Raw genomic sequence first — 21,679 nt, forward strand, 5'->3', positions numbered from 1 at the left:
GTGACCTACAGGGAAGAATTTCAGGGTTGGGAGTGAAGGAGTTTAGAAGGTGAAAATGAAGATGATGGTGGATTGTAGAAAGGATGGAGAGAACCAATAAGTAATAGAAGTAAGATTCCTAGCCAAATGACACCAATCTGCTTCATGTTCTTGACTGGTTGATTAACTTTCTTAGTACCATTGAATGAAAAATATAGAATTTAAATTAAGAAGCTCTTCATACCCATACCAGAATTAGATGTTCTAAAGCATATTTGTCCATCCATATAAATTCTCTAGCACATTCAAAAATTCCATCCACAAAACTCTTAAGAAATGTTCATCTCAGGAAATGGTTGTAGTTTAAAAGCTCCCTTCTGGAGCCAAGACTCAATTTAGACAAAATTTATCTTTAGTACTTCTTTATTCTACATTTAGCATCATGGTTCCAGGCAACCAGTTGTCCTTATTCAGTCCCCTGGACCCTAGTAACACCTGCAGTGATACTCTATTGGGTGTACAGAACTTTTGCTTCCTTGATCACCAAACCAAATTTATAGATCCAACCAAAACTTATAGATCAGGTGTCCATTCTCTGCAGTGCTCTGTTCCTTGATTGAAGACCAATGAATTGTAATGGATTGATTAGAAAAATTGTTCTTTGCTAATGTTACCTAACATGCCTAATTCCTTCCGGGTAACATAATACCTTAATCCAGTTCAGAATAGCATATCTTCTAAAGAAGACCCACAAAGAATGGTGCTAGCAGGAGGTATACCAGGCCCTTAGAAGGGTGACAAAATGGATAATGTTAATCAGGAAAGTGCTTAAGCATTCCATATGGGCTAAGACCAGTTCTCTCCTAACTGTATTGCTATGTGTTAGCTTAGACACTAAGATCTGTCATCACTTTTCCCATAAGAAGTATAAAATAGCATAATGTGGTTTATTTAATATAGTATGGGTGGTATGGTATCCTATGGCATGGCATTATATAGTATAGTATGCCATGGTACATTGTGACATGGTATGATATGGCATGGCATAGTGTGCTCAAAGGCCCTGTCCTGATCCCTTTTCTCTCTTCATTCGTTCAGTGATATCATTAGCTTCCATGGATTTAATTATCATCTCTATGCAAATGACTCTCAAATAGAGATAGAGACAATATAGATATAACACTAGTGGTCTCTCTTCCTCTCTCTCTCTCCCTTTCTCTCTCTCCCTTTCTCTCTCTCTCTCTTTCTTTCTCTCCACTTTTTTCTCTCCTCTCCTCTCTTTACCTCTCCTTAGTTCTAATTCAAAACTGCCTATTAGATATTTTAATCTGAATGACGTATAGACATCTCAAACTCAACATAAGCATCTTTCTCTCCTCAAACCTTCCTCCTTAACAAACCTCCTATTCTGGTCAAGGGCATCCCCATCTATCTAGTCATAAAGGCTCTGAAAAAATATATACAATCCGTGTTTGAGACCACTGTCTTAGGAAAATACTTCTCTAGAATAATTCAGTAAACTGTCTTCACTGCTTAGGGACTGAATCTGACATTCCTTTCCCTTCCCACAAAACCCAAAGCTGTTTTTGCTGCCATTTCCCAGAGTGTAGAGTTAACAACTCAGTGACAGTGCTGCTTCTGAGCCCGCCAGGAGCGTGATAACAAAGGCAATTCATTATTTTCTTCATTTGTTCTGCATCAGTGTCCTGCTGTTCATTAACACTCCAGTCACTTGATGGTCTGTGCATAAGCGGAAGTATATTAAAAATCAATAGCTCAGACCTTTATTCCTTGTTGGAATTTTGTCATCAGAGGCTACTTTACTTGACATCTAGAACACTGCCTAGTTGCAACTGGGAATGGGGAAGGAAATATGTTAGTGTCTTGTAAATACGGTGGACCTATGCTAACTACAGTCTAACCACCCATTTTCCTTTCTTACCTGTCAACCTGGACTTGTATGAATGGCATTTAATCAAATACCAATAAGAAGAGAGAATTGACAAGGCATGGCTGTTGTTGAAGAGTCTGACCTTTGAGGAAGAATGAAAATATCAAGCCTCTTTAATGAGAAAGGACAGAAGGATAGACTCTTCTTCCTTTTTTTGACCCTTCAGTGCCTGCCAAATTTCATAATTCAAGTGTTCTAGACAGGTATCCAAATTTCCAAGTATCTAGTTTGTATTCTTCAAGCAAAGAGCATCCTCACTGTATCCACAGGGTAAACTTGCAGAGGAGTGAGTATGACCAGAAATAGATGATGGATGAGAACACTTAGAATTATAGGTGAGAGAGAGATAGGAGAGGAGTGATGTGGAAACAGACTAGACAAAGAAACAGAGACAGAGGGAAAGGAGGGGGAAAGAGAGAGAGACAGAGAGACAGAGACAGAGAAAGAGAGAGACAGAGAGACAGAGAGACAGAGAGAGGGAAGGAGGAAGGGAGGTGGGGGGAGAATAGAATAATATATAATGCCAGTCCTGGAGAAAATTCAGAATTGGACGTATTTTGTTTTTAGGGTCCTGGCACATCCTGAATCAGTGATTTCCTAACCCACCTCCACCCACCCACCCCTATACATACACACACACACACACACACACACACACACACACACACACACATTATTGATTCTTGCTAAAAAGTGTGGTACCCTTCAGAATAATGGCTTCCCCAAAGCAGTGAGTAATCCTTGTCTTGAAGACTTAACCTTTTCAATTCTGGGATTCTTCCTCTGTTGCTCCTCTTGTCTGATTGGTGAATACCTCACATGGCTCATTATATCAAATTGATCCCAACCATGACTCATTTTATTCATTGGTGATCTTCTCACCAACCTTATTTTTTTTCAAGTATGTGTCCTTAATCTGCCCTGCCTTCTAATACTAGAGTCATAATCAAAATAATATTGCTATGGCTACTGGAAAGATTTATAATTTTACTTCTACGTAACTAACAGTTAGGAAAAGTTCCAAACACAATGCCACTCCATGATCACCTTTATTTTTTGTCTTTGCCTATTAGAATATAAGCTTCTTGAGGACAAGGACTCTCACTTCCTCATTTCTCACACACTGCTTCACATCTAGGAAACACTAATAAATATTTTGTATTTAATCATTTCTTAATTTGTTCCTACTTCAATTATCCTTTTAGTCTCATTTCTTCATGTCCCATAATCTCAAACTGAATAAGGGAAGAAAGGGAGCATTATGTTAACCTACAAAAATATAAACTCTTTGAGGCCAGATTGTTTCTTTTTGCTTTCTCTTAAATAATTGTTGAATTGAACCAAACTAAAGAAATCTGGTCAACTAATTCCTATTAAGATATTCGTTGTATTTTGACATTGCTTTTTCATAATTTTCTCTTGAGCTGTTCAGATTATTTCTTCTTGGTCTGCTTTGCAGATCATATGCTTGCAAGGCTCTGTCCAGGTTCTTCTTTGCACTCTCAGTGTGGCCTCATCAACTCGCATATTTTTAATTCTCATCTATTCAAATGACACACATATATGTATCTATATGTGTGTGAATGTGTATATATGCATTACATATAATTATATATTATATAAAATTATCATAAATATATATAACAAACTATAAATATTTGTATAAAATATAAGTTGTATATATAATTATACATATGTATGTGTGTACTTATGGAGACATAATTATGTTTTATATAAATTTAAGTTTACTATATTATATAATTTTCTATGAAATATAATTATTTCAAATTCAAAATGTCCAAAACAGAACTCACTACCTTTCCCCCTAAACCAAGCCCCTCTCCTAACTTCCCTTATTCTGTAGATGGCCCTGCCAATCTTCCAGATTCCCAGGTTCGTGAAGTAGCAGTCATTTTGATTCTCTCACACCCCCATATCCAATCGGTTGCCAAATCTTGTCAGTTCCACTTCCTCAGTGTGTCTTAAATCTTTCTCCTTTTCCACAACCAAAAGATTCAAGATCTCCTTCATCTTGTTAGACTATTACAACATCCTCTTAATTAGTCTCACTATGTCTACCCTTTCTTCTACAATTGATCTTCTACACAGTTGCCAAACTAATTGCACAGATGTAACCGTGTCACTCTCCCTAAAAAGCATCAGTAATTTTTCTTCGCTCTTAGGATAAAAAGATAAATTCCTCTGTTTGATATTTAAAGTTTTCCATATTCTAACTCCAATCTATCTTTCCAGTGTGATTAGAAATGGTTCTCCTTCACATCCTTGACGTTTCAGACAAACTGGCCCATCTGCTGTTCCTCCTGCACCCATCTCCCACCTCCATGTCTATGTGGATTGCCTCACAAAATTAGAACCCACCTCACCCTCAGGTTCTGGAACCCTGGGTATCCTCAAGGTTCAATTCCAGTGTCACATTCTTCAAGAGATCTTTCGTGGCTCCTCTCTGATGTTAGTAACCCCCAATTTTGTATATTACCTGAATGGACTTAATCTAATAAACCTATTATATCCCCTAAATGGAATATAAGCTTCTGAAAGCAGGGTGGTCTCACTTTTGTATTCACATCCCCAGTCCTTAGCATAGTGCCTGTTACATAGTAGGTGCCCAGTAAAGGTTTGTTAGCTGATCAATTGATTAATAACAGGCATGGCACAACCCTGGCAAGGGTTATATTTTTAAATACACATTTGATTAAAAAAATTATTTAAACCAAAGGAATAAATCTTTAAAGGTACCATTTTTTGACAGTTGGATGGAGGTGTTCTGGATAGGATGGCTTTTTTGATACCCTCCTATCAGAGCATACAAATATCAGGTTCTTCCCAGTCCCCTCCATTGCTGGCCTATTTCTTATAAGATTAGCTTCCATTTACATTGTATATATCTGATCAAATGAAAACATATATAATTTTGCAAATTAATATATATATATATTTGCAAAACAGTGCTATATAAATGTTAGCAGTTATTTTTGTTTATGTTATTTGTGTATAATTATCTGTGTGTTGTCTTCTCCATTAAATATAAGTTCCTTCAGAGCAGAGAATGTGTTCTTTGTATTAACAAGGCTTAGCACAATACTTGACATATATTAAGCACCTAATATATCTTTAGCAAAGGCTGTCCCTCACATATAGCATGGCAGTGTTGTTGTATGACTTGAAAAAAGACAAGATGGGGCATCTAGGTGGCTCAGTGGATTGAGAGCCAGGCCTAGAGACAAAAGGTCCTGCGTTCAAATCTGACCTTAGATACTTCCTAGCTGTGTGACCCTGGACAAGTAACTTAACCCCCATTGCCCAACCCTTACCACTCTTCTGATTTGGAATCAATACACAGTATTGATTCATAGATGGAAGGTAACAGTTTTTTTAAAAAAAGACAAAATAAACATCTCTAGTCTTTTCTCATCCCATTTTTCTCCCAGGGAGACTTTAATTCTTGGCAAAAGAGGAAGAAGGAGGTTGGTATTAAAGAACTTGTTGCACTCTTTATAAGAAGGAGGTAATGGGCTAGAATTATATCTGTTTGTACCCATAAATATTATTTGTCTGGGAGATGTGGTTTTAGGTTCAGGCTATAGTTCTGATCACTATTCATTAATGGCGAAAGCATAACCCTAACCATTATGTCTAAATCTTGACTGTCTTCCCACCAAAAGCCAGTTCCACAATGAATCCTGTTTATATAGGCGTATCCAAGAAACCCATTTATCCAAGTTAATAGTACACATGAAAATATGGACTAGACAATATAGAGTGAAAGAGATCTCCCATTGGGAGCAGGGACACTCAGTTCAACCAAAAGAAAGATCTCACTCAAGGGGATATTCCTTGAAGCCTCTAGTGTAGCAAGTCGGGGATAGGACATAATGGGGAAAGCTGGCACCTCTGATATGTTGGCTTTTCCTCCCCTTTGAGTACCCTGAAGTGAGGTTGCTTGCATCGTCCATCTTCTTTAGAAGTTGGAAGCCAGAGGGTACCCAAAGCCACAAGAGATTGGAGAGCTCTCAAAGAGACTTGAAGAACCAGGTGCTCTCTTCTCTCCTGTGCTCACCAACCCTAGCCTTGCCCCTCATTCAGGTACAGTACACTGATTAACCACCAATGAGGAGAGTCCCCCACTTAAAGGCTCTGGGATTTATGCAACTTGTGCTTATTGCCTAACTGTCTAGCATAGCCAACATTTGAATTTGAATCTTCTGACTCCAAATCCAGCCATGCTTTCCTCTATTCCCCAACCATCTTCTCAACAACTGTCTTACCCTCCAGGACTAGAACCCATGCCTTAAGGACTTAACCATTTTATCCTTTGAACCCCTTCCCTGCCTGGATCTCCTCTGGTCTAATTGGTTACTGACTTCCAGGGTCCACTAATTCAGCCTTGGTCATACTTTATCAAGCCATCTTCTCATTAGCTTCCTTGCTGTAGGCATGTATATCATGCCCCTCTTTTCCAATTCTGAAACAATGATCAAATCAATACTGCCATTACTCTAGGAAAGGGCATGTTAATATATTGCCCTGTGGCTTCATTCATGCACCTAATAATTCTTCAAACCAAAAATACTTCCCCAATTCAGAAGGCTCAGCCTCCAGTCCCAATGCGTTATCTCTTGCCATTAAAATGGAAGCTCATTAAGCACAGAGATTGTCTTTTGCTTTTGTTTCTATATTCCATCATAGGAGTTGGCACAAAGCAAAAGCTGAATACTCTTTCCTTCCTTTCCTTCCTTCTTTCTGTCTTCCTTTCCTTCCTTTTTTCTTCTTTTTTTCTTCCTCCCTTTCTCTCTTTTTCTTTCATCCTCCCTTCTTCCTCCCCTATCTTTTTCTTTTCCTATTTTTTTTTCCTTTCTAGTATACCACTCTGTTTCCTCTTCCCTTAAATACATGAAGGGCTTTTGTCATGACTTCATAAATCTTTACCCCCATCCCCATCCCCACCCCCATAACCATTTTACCTGTGGAGCAACTGTGGGATTAGCAATTTTATCATTATAATCATTAATAATAATCATAGCTAGCATGTATATGGCATTTTAAGGTTTATAAGATTTAAAATCTGGCCCCAACCTCCTAGTTTTCTAAATTTATTTCCCATTACTCCACTTCGTGAATGCTACATCCCAGGCAAAGTGGATCACTGCCTTTCTCAGTGCTCTCCTGCTTTCCCTGGTTTCACTGCATTCACACAGACAGTCCCCACACCCAGAAGGTATTCCCTCAGAATTCCATGCAGCTAAAGTGCCATCTCTTTCATAAAGAAATTCCTTCTGATGAAAGTTATCCCTCATTTCTCCAGATTCCCTAGAGCACTTTGCCTGGATTTCTCCTTTGACAAATTATATCTCATCTTGACTATGTATGTCTTAAACTCCTCCTCATCCCCAGTTGACTCAAAAAAGTTCCCACTACCATTCGCCCTACTGAAAGATTTCTTTCAATTCCAACCTAATGGGGCTGATTCTTCTCTGTGTATACCTTGTATGTACAGCTTTAGAAGCCAGCAGTTTGCTAATATTATGGCCACTGAGATTCAGTGAAACAATTCTAGCAGTCTCTCTTCTTTACAATTCATTTTATTCATACTTTGCGAAATAGGAAAGTTGTTGAGTTTTTCTCATTGTGAATATAAGAACAAATCAATGCTGTGTATTCAACAGTAATCATAGTTTAATTTTGTATCTTTTGATAGTGAGACCTGTGATTCATCTGTAACTGAGCTATCCAAAAAAAAAAAAAATACACCAGACAATTCAGCGAGGAAATTGGGACACTCCACTGACTCTTAGCCTCCTGAAGCCCAGAGGTTGACCTTGGCACCTTTCATTAATCACTTTTTCCAGGTCTCACTGCTTCGAGGCCTCATTTCAGTGCCTGTTTACTGGAGCCAGTGCCCTAAGCCTGAGGTAGATGAAGTTGGCAGAGAAATATCTGAGCTGCAACTACCTTTATCTTCAGGGATCCAATGGCTGGCCCTCATAATCTATGAGACCACCCCATCACTCATCAGGACCCCTCCAGTGCCTCTGTTTTTAGTATTCAGAGTTCCATTTATACTCAAGATAATACAATATGACAGGAAGAAAAAAAATGTGGTGTTGCTGATTGGATTTCTGTTTTCAAGACAAAGACAGAAATGAGGTCTGGTGGGTCTTCCTTGCTTACTAGTTTAAATGAGTTGGTTTTCCATTAGCTGATCAAGAAAGGAGAATGGGTCAAAATGACCCAGGGGTCTGCTTTGGAAACATATAGTGTTATGGGACAGGCTGCAAATAGCTGCCATCCCACTTTTTTCCAAAAAGGCCTAAAACTTAACAATCTTTTTGCTACTACTGAGGTGAAAATACATGTCCATAAAGAAATTATTGTACATCCTTATTTTTGCTACTAAAATTATGCCTAAACTATCCATCTTCCTCCCCATCCTTCATATCCCATCTTCATATTGTGAGTATAAAGTATTCCAACTGGCCTTCTGTCAGAATATATTCCATTCATTTTCAGGAGTAAAGAGAGATTAATACTTTGCCTTTTGCCTCACTTAAATCCAATTCACACTCAAGTAAAGATGTCACCCTGTGATGTCATTGGTCCTCTTCGAAAATGAAGGACAAACAACAACGGTCCCCCACATTTTTGCAGGTGAACACATCAGAATGAGTCTTGTTCTTTCTATTCCCTAGGAGAGTAAAAACAAAACAATGAAGAGGAGGCAGGTGGGCAAAGTCTGTATTCTGACTTGGGCCTCAGTGGCTTTTCTCATCTTCCTGGACAATCATCAAGGCCATCTGTGGATGTTTTGAGGATGACATTGTGTAACGATCTGCCATCTGCGTTCTTTTATTCTTTTCTGAAAGCATCCTCAACCCATAATGTCTTAGTGATTCACAAAGCAGACAAAGAGGTGTTTATTAAACATTAAATCCATGGCCCTTAGAAACTTTGACAAAGCCTCAGCACTTGTTTTCTCCCTTTTTCAAGTCAATGTGAGGAAATGATGAAAGTTGAGATGAGAGAACAGATCTTCCCATGAAGCAGATTCAATTCAGTTTAATGGGCAGCTAGGTGATACAGTAGCTAGAGTGCTGGGCCAGGTGACTGGAAGATTCACCTTTATGAGTTCAAATCTGACCCCAGATGCTCATTAGTTGTATGACCCTGGGCAAGTCGCTTAATCCTGTTTGACTCAGTTTCCTTATCAATAAAATAAGCTGGAAAAGGCAATGGCAGGGGCAGCTATGTAAACTCAGTGGATAGAGAGCCAAGCCTGAATATGGAAAATCTTGAGTTCAACTCTAGTCTCAGCTACTTCCTAGCTGTGTGACCCTAGGCAAGTCACTTAACCCCAATTGACTAGTCCTAACCACTTTTCTGCTTTGGAAGGGATACTTAGAATCTACTGTAATACAGAAGGTAAGGGCTTTTTTTAAAATAGACACTAGCAAGCTATTCAAGTATCTTTGCCAAGAAAACCCCAAATGGAGTCACAGAGTCAGACAGGACAGAAAACAATTCAATTTATTTCAGTAAACATTTACTAGATGCAAGGCATTATGTTAAATTCTAAGAAGTCCAAAAGCCTCAACCTCCCAAGGATCAGAGATTCTCAACTTCTATTGGATTTGCCAATTTTTACGATTTCCTTTGCTGCTTTTCCACTTTAGAATCAGCAATAGGCACATACAGTAACACAGGATTCTTTCTTTTACTCTTTTTTTTTTCACTATTTCAGCTTGATTTCTGCTTTTTACTTGTGCCGTTATTGTAATAGCTATTTAATGGATCCCAACTGGCAGTCAGGGGTGGACTGAGGATATGATAGGGTACTGATGGGGAGTGGTTTGGACTCTCAACAAGCACATTAAGGTATCTAGTTTTGTGTTGTTTTTTTCTGATGACAAGTTTGTATAGGAAAAGCCAAGAGAGAAACAGAAGTGCTTCTTGTATACAAAGACATCATTGGAGATCATTCCTCTCTTCCCATCTTGTCAGGAGTAAATACTATTTCAACATCTCCAATGGCCATTTTCCCCTCCCACTCTCTGTAAAAGTACCAAATGTAATTAAGTGCAAATGGAATGCTGTCATTGATTCCTCAATATGCTTGTTTATGTGGCTGTTTTTTAGCATATTTTGTGTTAAGGTTTAAAAATGACTCTGAATTACAGTGTTCCCTTGCTCTATTGTTAATGAAACCTTCCATAATAATAGATACTCTCCACCTCTCAAAAGTCTTGTTAATCTAAGCAATTAGGCCAATGGCCATGGATAAGGGAGGCATTCTGAAAAGCAAATGCTAAGGTTAACTTTGCATAGGCTATATTAGTTTTAGAGTGGGAAGCTTTGATTAAATTAGTCCCCTGGTAAAATACTAAATGGTAATTGTACATAAGAATGCAAAGCAGGGTACATGGAAGGGTGAAATGAGGAAAGAAAAAAAAAAGACCTTGAAAGATAAGGGGTAGAGAATTAGCATTCGTGTGGGGGTTGCTGGGCAGCTAGGTGGTACAGCAGATTAATTGCCAGGCCAAGAGGCAGGAAGACTCATCTTCATGAGTTCAAATCTAGCCTCAAATACTTACTAGCTATGTGACTGGGCAAGTCAATGAACCCTATTGGCCTCAGTTTCCTCATCTGTAAAATGAGCTAGAGTAGGAAATGGCAAACCAAAGATACTCCAGCATCTTTGTCAAGAAAACCCCAAATGGAGCACAAAGAGTGGGACAAGACTGAACAACAACAAACAAATGAGATGTATGTGTCAGCACAATGCCAAATCTGAGAATTTAAAAAAAAAAAAAAAAAAAGACAGTCCCTTCCCTCAAGGAGCTTATACTCTAAAAGGGAAGACAACATAAAAAAGGAAGCTGAAAAGTGGAAAGAATTGAGAAAGGAGAGAAAGAAGAAAGATGGGTGGGAAAGATACCCAGTGCAGGTCATAAAGGAGAAGACCAGAGTGGAGCAGCCTGGTGAGAAAGGAAGAAATGGTTTGGCCTGAACACCCTCCCCAAATATAGATTTTAGAAAGTGACTGTTATAAGGCAGTGTTGTCCAACTCAAAGGAAATAAATAAAAATACAATACTTGGAAAATCACAAATTAACATTATTTATTTTTCCCAATTACATTTTAATCTGGTTCTGGTTATACTAGAATGTTCTGTTGGTTCTTGAATTTAATGCTTCTATTATAAGGGACTACTTCTAAAATCTCTTGTCAAAAACCTCAAGCAGTCTATTATACCAATACTGAAAACTAATCTACAACTACCCAAGACAGGCCATAATTTTTAGGAAATTTTTTACATCAAATCTAAATTTATTTCTTTGCAATTTCCACCTATCACTTCCAATTTTGCTTCCAGTGATCAAACGACTCTAATCCCTTTTTCCAGAAGACAACCCTTCATATACTTGAAAACAGCAATAATTTCTCCCCTAAATCTTTTTTCAATGCCAAATATTCCCTGTACCTTCAACTCCTCTCTCTACAGCATGAATTTGAGACCTGTCCTCTGTGTGGAGAGGTTTTTCCAAAGCTGACGGTATAAATGACCTGGACAGACACATGATGAAAAATGCTATCTATCCACAGCTATCCAAAGAAGGAATTGTTGGAGTCCAATTGCACATCAAAGCACTCCATCTTCCACTGTATTTCCTTCATGAGTTTTTTATTGTATGTGTGCTATGTGTCTTCTATCACGATATGAACAATACGGAAATATGAATCGCATGAAAACACTGGCATAACCTCTATAAGACTATTTTATACCAAAAGAGGGGGGAAATCTGAATCTTAATATATCTGAAAACTATAGTCAAAAGTTGTTTCTATTTATAACTTTAAAAAATTAATTAATTAAATTTAATTTTTAAATGACCGGGGCAAAGATAGAGATGACAGCTAATCGGATTGAAAAAAAGTAGAATTCACAAGTATAAGATTGGGGACATAGTTTAGTTGAAAAAGATCTGGAGGTTTTAAAAAGCTGAAAAAGATCTGGGGCATCCAAGCTCAACATGAGTCAATAATGTGATTATAGCAAGCAAGAAAGCCAATGCAATCTTGGCCTACATTCGAAGTGACATAGTTTACCAGAAAGGACAAATCTTTGTATCCTCAGTACCTGGTACAATATCTTGTGCATAATAAGTATTTAATAAATAGTTTTGGTCATTTGATTTTTATTCAAGCATTTTAGAACATTTTCATGTATCTCTCTTTCCTGCTTACCCTTACCATTCCAGAGTAATATTCCAAATAGATTCCTACTAGAGGTATGCTGGTAAATTTTTAACAACCAGCTTGCCAGGGGGAAAAAAAACATACGCAGAACATATTTTTAAGTTTTAAATCGCATCATTACCATTTTCTACATCACTTCCTAAGTCTAGTCAGTCAACAAAATAATAAATCAAGCCTTGCTTTAAGGTTCTTGTCAATTCAGCAATATAAAGCTCAGGCTGAAAATTTAACAATTGGCTTTTATGAATCAGTTAAAGTTGGCTCCAGCATACCCCTAGTTCCTATACTCCCTTCTTGACAATGCACCCCCATTTTCCTCAGAGATTCATTCTTACTTCGGGGAAGTGAATTAGCTATTACTGCTGTTAAATTGTGGTATCTTGCATGAAACAAGGCTCTGTTGCAATTGCTGTAGTTGAGTGGTTATAAACAAAGTCAGATTTAAATGTGTCAGTCCCTAAAGAAGAATGCCATTCAGGCCCTTCAATTCAGGTTTCTGTGTGTCCAACATCTAAGTGTTTGGACATTATGAAGACAATGCCATCACTGATCAAATTCTCTTTGATGGCTCCTCACTTATATATTCTAGTGCTTTGCTTCAGAGCTTGCTAGCTTCCCAGGCAATTTTCTGGGCAGATTTCCAAACTGTGATGGTGCAGTACTATGTCAACAAATGTAAATGCTAGCAAACCCTCCATAAGAATGATAGATGCTGTTTTCCATCCTCTTTCCCCTAAGTCTATGACTTGATCTAATTCTTTCTAGCTATATTTTTTCTTTTGTTTTATTTCACTCAATGTGAACAGTTGACTGAACCTGACCTCCTTATCATTATTACTATGAATATATTCATTTTGCCTCCCAACAAATGTTACAAGGATAACACCAAGGCCTATTCGTTTGCCATGAACACAAATAAATGAGCACTGGAAGCAATCTCAGGATGAAAGCCTCTATAAGATTAATTTGGATTCCATTAAGAAAGCTCAGCATTATATATGGATGGAATCTGGCCTGGGAAAACAAATAAAAGGGAGTATGGATCGCTCTTCTGTTCATCGCATATTTTGTTGCATAATGCATCAACGTTGTCATTTCAGGTAAAGATGGTTTTGCAGCAGGAAGGATTTGGCAGAAAAAAGCGTGGGTATAGAGACATTAATGAGATTGACATCAACATGAACGATCCCCTGTTTACAAAGCAGTGGTACCTGGTAAGACTCTCATTATTGTTTTAGAAAGTTTTTTCTTCTTGCATCCTTAAGCTCACAATCTATTTCTGTTTCCCAGTTTTGTTTCTGATGAATGGGAGCTTACAGCAGGCTTCCAGAAATGCATTTAGTAAAGCATACAGATGACTTTATTTAATCACCTTCTGGAAATGATCAGCTTTCCTTCCTGCCCCTCCCCTCTGCCTGTGCCCACCTCTCATTCCAAGCATCTTTCCCTCCAAATCCACTTTTCTCGGAAGCAGGCAAATTGTGTTTATTACATAAGTCCAGAGATGATGCCCATAGGCAAACACAAATCCCCGAAGTCAGTTTTCAGGAGCAGAAAGAGATAGATGGGTGTCTGCTAGTACATATGCCTGTTTGAGTCTACATCTATGGTAATTTGAATACATAAAGAAGTGAGGGAGAGTATTTCCCAGGAAGAAAAGAAGGCAGAGTGAAGGACTCTATAAAACCAGAAAGGAAAGGCATTAGATGACATCACAAGGGCACAATCAAAAGATCTTGGCAAATAAGTGGACTATTATATATATGATCTCTACATGCTACTAGTAATGTTTGGAAGGAAATAAATTCTATGTGGCTGAACTTCCATGGAGTTTGTGATATTGAAAACCAGTCTGCCTCATTAGTTGACCTCTTTCAGGATTGTCAGGAGTCCTTTAGGGCTCATCTGGGTAGGATTACTATCTCAAAGAAAGTTAGTTGTTTCTAATATTAGTCAGTAGGACAGGCCATTAAAGGGAAATGAGCTACTTTATTTTTAAAAGTATGCATGCTGCTTTCCTGAATTTGCCAAGGAATAAGGCAAGAGGGAAAAAATGGGCTGCCCAGAATGTAAATCATTCTTAAACTTTAAACAAGCTGCTAGACTATCATTGATCACTGGCAAAGAAAGAATCAAAGACTGGCTCTACTCTCTCCTTATCCTCATTTGATTTGGTTGGCTAGATATTAATATTTTAGGGATTCCATAAGGCACAATGGATAGAATATTGGAAGACCTGATTGCTAATCCTACTTCAGACACTTACTTGCTGTGTGACCCTGGACAAGTCACTAAATCTCTTTGGGCCACAGCTTCCTTCTCTATAAAAAGAGAGGACTCAATGAGCTCGAAGGTTCCTTCCAGCTCAGTCTGTGATTATGGTCTTGGCATGGAAATGACCGTTTTTGAAGGCTGGACCAGTGAAGAACAAGTTCTGGCCAGTCCTTTGAAACCAGAAAGGCCTAGTGATCTTGGACTCTTGGGAGAAGCAATTGATCTGTCTATCATATAAGCACTAGCCTAGTTGAGAGAGAGTCATAACCAAAGCAACACATGATAAGGTTTTTCTGGCTATATCTATCCTCAAATACTATTACTAAGTCTCAGAGAAATTGCAATGTATGTAGGTGAAAAAAATACCCACAACAATTTAATCATGGATTTGGGGAGTAGTGAAGTATATTCAGTACTATTGACCTACTTCCAATAAGGAACTTGCCTTCTAGTCACTCAGGTTCACAACCTAGGAGTCATCCAGGACTCTTAAGTCTTCCTCCTCTCATACAGTAAAATACTGAGGAGAAGTTTTTAAAAATGAGAATTTATTAAAAGCCATTGAATTTGGCAATTAAAAGTCATCAAGAGCTTTCTGAAGGAAACTTTACCAGCTAACTTCAAAGGTTGATAGCAAAGCTGCCACATTATAAACCGGTGTGAGAGATGAACTCCTTCAATGCATAAAGTTTATGTTTTACAGGCAGAGCAGAAGTATAGGTTTAGGATCTTGTTGCTTTGAATTTTTAGACCTTACACATTAGATCATACAGTAAAATGTGTTACTCATTCACTCAACAACCATTTAGAAGCACTATGTTATCATGAATAGGACACTAGTCCTAGGTTCAAATCTCACCTAGACACTCACTTGCTGTGTGACCTTGGGCAAGGTACTTAACTAGTATGCTCCTCATTTTCTTCATTTATAAAAGGCTCGAACTCAATGCCTTTAAGGTCTCTTCCATATTTATAATTTTGATCCTATAATTCATTTTTGTTGTGGTGGTTGTTGTTTTTGAGTCTACAATTGCATCTCTCTCTTCATGGTTCCATTTGGAGTTTTCTTAGCAGAGATTCTGGAGTGGTTTGCCAATTACTTCTCCACTTCACTTTATGACTGAAGAAACTGAGGCAAACAGGGTCAAGTGACTTGCTCAGGATCACAAAGCTATTAAGTGTCTGAGACTGGATTTGAACCCAGGAAACCAGGGGCTTCTTTACTCTAGACCCAGCATTCTATCCACTGTGCCACCCAGATGCCGTATAATTAATTTATGAAGTAACCACTATGTGCAAAGAAATACAAAGATAAATAAAATATGCCCTCAAGGTATTTATAAGTTAGTAGGTGGGATGTGACATATTCATAAGTATTCAATATCTTTTAATAAATATGCAGAGCCCACAATGAAGAAAAGAACATAAAAGCACTATTACAATAGATATAAAATAAAAACTCTCAGGACTCTACACAAAATAAATAAAGTTCTTCTGCTTTTGAATTTATGTAACAGATCAACACTGGACAAGCCGATGGAACTCCAGGACTTGATTTGAATGTGGCTGAAGCTTGGGAGCTGGGGTACACAGGAAAAGGAGTTACCATAGGAATCATGGATGATGGCAAGTATTTCAAAATTCTAATATCATTTGAGAACATAGATTTGTCTGGGGCTGTTCCAGTAAATATTTAACAACTGGCTCTCTGAAAATGCATGCCACACTTTGAAATTTAATTTGCATCATTAACATTTTATCTATCACTTTCTCATGTCTAGACAATCAACAAATCAATAAATAAAGCTAGATTTGTAACATGTAGCAGTTTCTGAAGTGTAAATGGTCATACTGAAAATTTAACAATCAGATTTCAAGAACTGGTTCAGATTGGCTTCAGCGCATCCCTGGATGGACTTTTCTGTTTGCTTTCTTTACAATGAATGTCATTCTAAAAGCATGTTTATTCTTCAAAAGATTGATGAAATAGTCTTCAAAAGGTATTGATAAAATAGGCCATATAGCACAGTCCCCGGAAAATACTAGGGATTTAATAAATGCTTATTGACTGACTGATTGACAGCATAGTGCCCAGATTAGTGATGGCAATCCTTTTAGAGGGGCAGATGATGTGAGAAATGTCCTCAGGCGAGGGTGAGGAGAGCAGCCCAGCCCCACGTCCCTCTGGTTTTCTAGTAATAAACTATGACAAACTCTGTGCTGGCCAATGGTGTGTGTGCCCACAGAGAGAGCTGAGTGCCCCCCTCCAGCATGTGTGCAATAGGTTTGCCACCATGGGCCCAGACCATGTTGTCTTTCCATTTTATAAGTAAATCCTCAACTTTATTCAGCTCCTGTAGAAACTACATAAAGATATATCTATTCATGGTTCTCCTAATCCCTTTTAAATTTGATACAAAGGCTATTTCTCCATCATTTCAAGGGGGTAGAATAGGAACAAGATTTATTTATAATATTGGTATCCAGACAACTAGGTGGACATTTCCTAGCTGTGTGACCCTGAGCAAGTCACTTAACCCCAAATACCTCGCATTTACTGCTTTTTGGTCTTGGAACCAATACATGGTATCAATTCTAAAACAAGATGAGGTTTCTGTTTTTTGTTTTTAAGATATATTTCACAGTGAATTCTTGGCTTCATTCTGCTGAGGATCCCATATCCCAGAAGTCCCCTGGGAATAGTATCTAAAAATCTTGTACCAGGGTGACCTCAAGAGTTATCTTGACAGAAACTAGTGTTTAGCAAAATCTCCAGAACTTTATTAAACTGTCTCTGGGACATTCAATAGCAATGAATCTGGACTTGAAAAACAGAACCTGTTTACTTTCCATGGCTCTGGGGACTTTCTGAAATCTAAGGAAGGAGAGTAAACCAGAGGTAGAAGGAGAAAAGGGGAAAACTGCATTGTCCTGATGGTCTTTTCACCTTTCTTCTGAAACTATTAGCCATTTTTCCAGCTCGTGATATTGATCCCTAAATATTTCCACTTGATATGCTCCATCCCTGAAATTTGTTCCAAACTCCATTCATCTTGCCTTGATTCTTGAGTTCCCTTCCTCATATATTATTAACCTCACGATCATGTAAAAAAATCTTACATTAGGTTCAAAAAAAATCAAATTTCACAAATGCCAGATCAGTGTTGTGTGGGTAGCTGGCAGCAGTTCAGCTGGGGGAAAACACTGGAAGATCTAGTGTAGCCTAAGCTTTATATGCTTCAACAAGGAGGCACAACAGTCAAAAAAAGCTAATTCAGTGTTAACCCCAAAGTCCACTGTTACCTCTTCATTAGTGGAGATCAACACCCTGTGTTTGCATGAGGGGCATGGTGGAGTTGGCAGCAGTGGGATAGAAGAGAGCTCCAAGCTCTTCAAGATCTCTCCTGTCTCTTTGGACTATGCAGTCCTTTCAGGTACTTCTGGGTTCCAGCTTTGAGAGAGAAGATGGACAATGTCAACCCCACTTCAGGTAGCTGAAAGGAGAATAAGGCTCTGGGAAGAAATTGACATGAAAGGAGCTGACAGTCTCCATCATGTCCCTCCCTCCAGCTTGGAAGTTGATGAAATCACTAAGAAAGAGAACATAGGGAAGCAAGAGATGAGAGCCTTGGGTTATGCCCACAGCTGGAGGACAGCAAAAGATGCACAAAAAGAGTATCCTGCCAGACAGCAGGGACCAAGAAAGACCAGGGTCATGGGAAAATCCAGAACAGAGAGCATAACCAGGAGAAAATGGGGATCGACACATCAAATATTGCGGAGACAATAAGGATAAGAATAGTAAACGGTCACTGAATTTGGCAACCAATAGATAACTAATAATTTTGGAGAGTGAAGGTTCAGTTGATTAATGAGGCAGCCAAGTGATGTACTGGTTGGAGTGATAGATGTGGAATTAACAAAATCCAAATTTAAGTGCTGCCTCAGACACTTAATAGCTATGTGACCCTGGGAAAATCTCTTAACTTCTCCCAGTCTGTGAAATATGGATAATAATAACACAGGGTTGTTGTGAGGATGAAATGAGTTAAGATAAATCACTCTGCAAATATTAAGGCACTACATAAATGCTAGTGATGATGGTAATGATAATTATGATAATGGTGGTGGTGGTGGTGGTGCTGATGATGATGATGATGATGATGATGAAAGCCAGCCTGCAAGAAAGGGAAAAGACTTAAAGGAAAGGAAGTGAAGACGAGTATAGATAGCTTTTTCTGTAGTTTTGCTGTATAAGGGAGATGAAACAGGACAATTAGCTTTAAAGCATAATAGAGTCAAGTGACTTTTTTTTAAGATAGAAGAGAATTAGACATGTTCCTATATAACAGGGACAAAGTAAATAAATAAAAGAAGCTTGAAAAATAGAGAGGGAAATAATTATGGAAAGAGGGGAAATTTGCTGAAGGGAATGGAAGAAGATGTGATAAAGAGCACAAGAAGAAGGTCTGATGTTGATGATGAGAAAAGCTACTACTTCATCAGAGACTGGAGTCAAATAGGACAGAACAGGGGAACAACAGAGTTTTGAGCTATTAGAGTAGGGGTATGATAAGGAAGAAGCTGTGTGACCCCGGTCAAGTCACTTGACCCCCATTGCCTAGCCCTTACCACTCTTCTGCCTACATTTTTTTAAAAAGAAGAAGATGGAAGAGAGATGCTTTTGGAAAACTTAGAGAAGATTTGTAATATCCACTGTGGGAGATACAAAAGCGAATCAGTTAGAGAAGAAAGAATAAAAATATTTCCTTTTGGCAGGGAGGGTCCTGTTGAAATCAGATAACATAAATTTATAATAGAACCCCAATATTTCCTTTAGCACAATTCAGCATTCCAGTAATAGGAGCAGAGGAGGCAGATATTGAGGGCTGGTATATGCAGATCCAGCTGTACCTGCCCTAGTCAGACTTTGAATAAAGTACTATATTCAGTTATGAGTTCCACATTTTGGGAGAAACATTGATAAACTGTAGATCATTCAAAGGAGAGCAACCAAGTTGGTGGAGGGCCTCGTATTTATGCCATCTAATAATTTAAAGGGGCAGTCTGGTATAATGCACAAAATGTATCCTCAGAGAAGATCTAAGGCATATACTGCCTGTGATAGTGGACAAGTCACTTGACCTCTGTGTGTGTGCCCCCAGACCATTCTCTAAGTTGAAGAAACTAGGGACATGTAGCCTAGAAAAAGGATAAGTCTAGAGACTTAAGAGCATATGATAGGTATTTGAAGGGTCGTCATATGGAAAAAGGATTATTTTTTTCTTCTTTGCCCCAGAACTAGGATCAATAAGCAAAAGTTGCAAAGAGACAAATTTCATTTAATGTCAGGAAAAGCTTGCTTAACAATTATTCCTGTCTAAGCACTGCAATGGGCTAATAGTAGTGAATTCCCTTTTGCTTGAGAATGTCAACAAAGATTAGATGATGTCATATGGGGAATTCTTGTTCAATAAGCCTTTTTAAATTGTCCTGAGCTCCCTTCCAACTCTGCAATTCAGAAATTCTACAAATGACAATAACACATCCATTAAGGACCTTCTGAATTCAGAACCCTGCTAGTATTGATAATATTTTTAAATGGGCTATGTATATCCCTGACTTCACAGTGCTTTCTAAGTATTATGTAATTAAATGTTTAATGCATAGCATATACATAGGTCTATGTCCCAAGAAGGAGAAAAAACAACAGCAAAATTATGAGTTGTGACTCTGTTTATACTATGACAGATGATTAAATCAGAGTAATTGGTCACAGTATCTTATGACTTGATTATATGTATCAGCATAAACATTTTCATTCCATCCAGGTCCCCAGAACAAAATTTAAGTGCATTTTAGTTTTCTCATCACCACTAAAATCAGTCATCATCCCTGTTAGGAGTCTATGGCAATGGTCCAGATAGAAAGTAATGAGATCTATATAAGGGTAATGGCAGAGGGAAAAGAGAAGGGTCAGAAGTTACAAAAGTAGAATAAATAGAACTACTTGGATATGAGAGGTGATATAAAAATGACTCTAACAGTTTGTTAGTAGCTCTTTTTTTTACTGCTGTCATGCTAAAGTATCTAGACTGAGCTATAAAAAGTTAATTTTGCATGCAAACAGGAACAAACATAATCCTGAGGTTCTCCAGAGCTGAATGATAGACAAATATGCCTTTTTTTCATAGGATCATACATCTAGAGAGGGAAGAGACAATAAATGCTGTATAGTCTAATCCCATCATTTTATAGATAAGGAAACTGAGATCCAGAGAGGTTATATGATTCATCTAAGTTCATACAAGTACTAAGAGGTAGAACTAGGATTTGAATTCAATCCTTTGACTACAAATTCAAAATTCTTTCTACTGAAACATAGACTTGTGTTTCCCAAGAACCCACAAGTTTGTTTCTCTATCTCTCAAATCATTTTTTTTCTGGTTTGGTCTTACATAAACATACAAAAGATACAAAGTCCCTCAAAAAAAACTACACTCAAAACACAGCCACAATTCCTTAACTTGTGAACTCTTTCTCTGTTGAAGACATGCCATTGTTTTTTAGTTAGTACTTCCATTCATATATGTACAAATGTATCTATAAGAAGAGGCTTAAGTTTCATATCCACTGATGTATACATATACTATCCCAATAGACTAGCTCTCTGTCCCCAAATAATAATTTAATTTCTTATTAGGCCGCTGTTCTCAGCCTGTCTGAAAGTGATACAACACAGCTAAAAGCACTGAATTCCTCACATACTTCATGGAGCCAAGCTCCTTGGCCAAAATGGTCCCTTCTATGGTGTCAATTACCATGAAAGCCCATATCAACTTTGTAAGTCTGCTTACCTTCATTTCCTAGAGGTAAACCATTGGAGACAACTCTCTGCTAGTTATTCCTTATTTGAGCTCTCCAGAAATGGGTTTCATTGTTTTTTTCTTGGTCAATTTACATATGAAGGACATTCAGAGATGAAATAATGAATTGATTCTTTCTGGAAATCCACAAAGAACATTGTGCTTTATAAAGCAAGCCTTTGAAACTATACAGCCAGGGAAGCCAAATAAGTCATCTAGTTTAAAGCCTGATTTTTCTTTGCAACAATGTCAAAACCTAAAAACAATGTTACCATGTATTTCTGATGAGTGGATAAAAAGAGTTTTCTCTGGAGGTTGAGGTCTAAAAATTAGAAAG

General features: G+C 38.0%; 1 protein-coding gene across 2 annotated transcripts in view; it reads left to right on the top strand.

Annotated features, from left to right (window-relative positions):
- PCSK2 (proprotein convertase subtilisin/kexin type 2) overlaps positions 1 to 21,679 on the top strand; it is a 319,189-nt gene that overhangs the window by 134,526 nt on the left and 162,984 nt on the right. For both annotated transcript variants that reach the window (XM_044660725.1, XM_044660726.1), the window contains 2 exons: positions 13,303 to 13,416; positions 15,994 to 16,102. In XM_044660725.1, coding sequence (XP_044516660.1) covers positions 13,303 to 13,416; positions 15,994 to 16,102 — 223 coding nt within the window. The remainder of the gene's footprint in view (positions 1 to 13,302; positions 13,417 to 15,993; positions 16,103 to 21,679) is intronic.

This window comes from Gracilinanus agilis, chromosome 2 (genome assembly GCF_016433145.1).
Source record: "Gracilinanus agilis isolate LMUSP501 chromosome 2, AgileGrace, whole genome shotgun sequence".
Lineage (NCBI taxonomy): Eukaryota > Metazoa > Chordata > Mammalia > Didelphimorphia > Didelphidae > Gracilinanus > Gracilinanus agilis.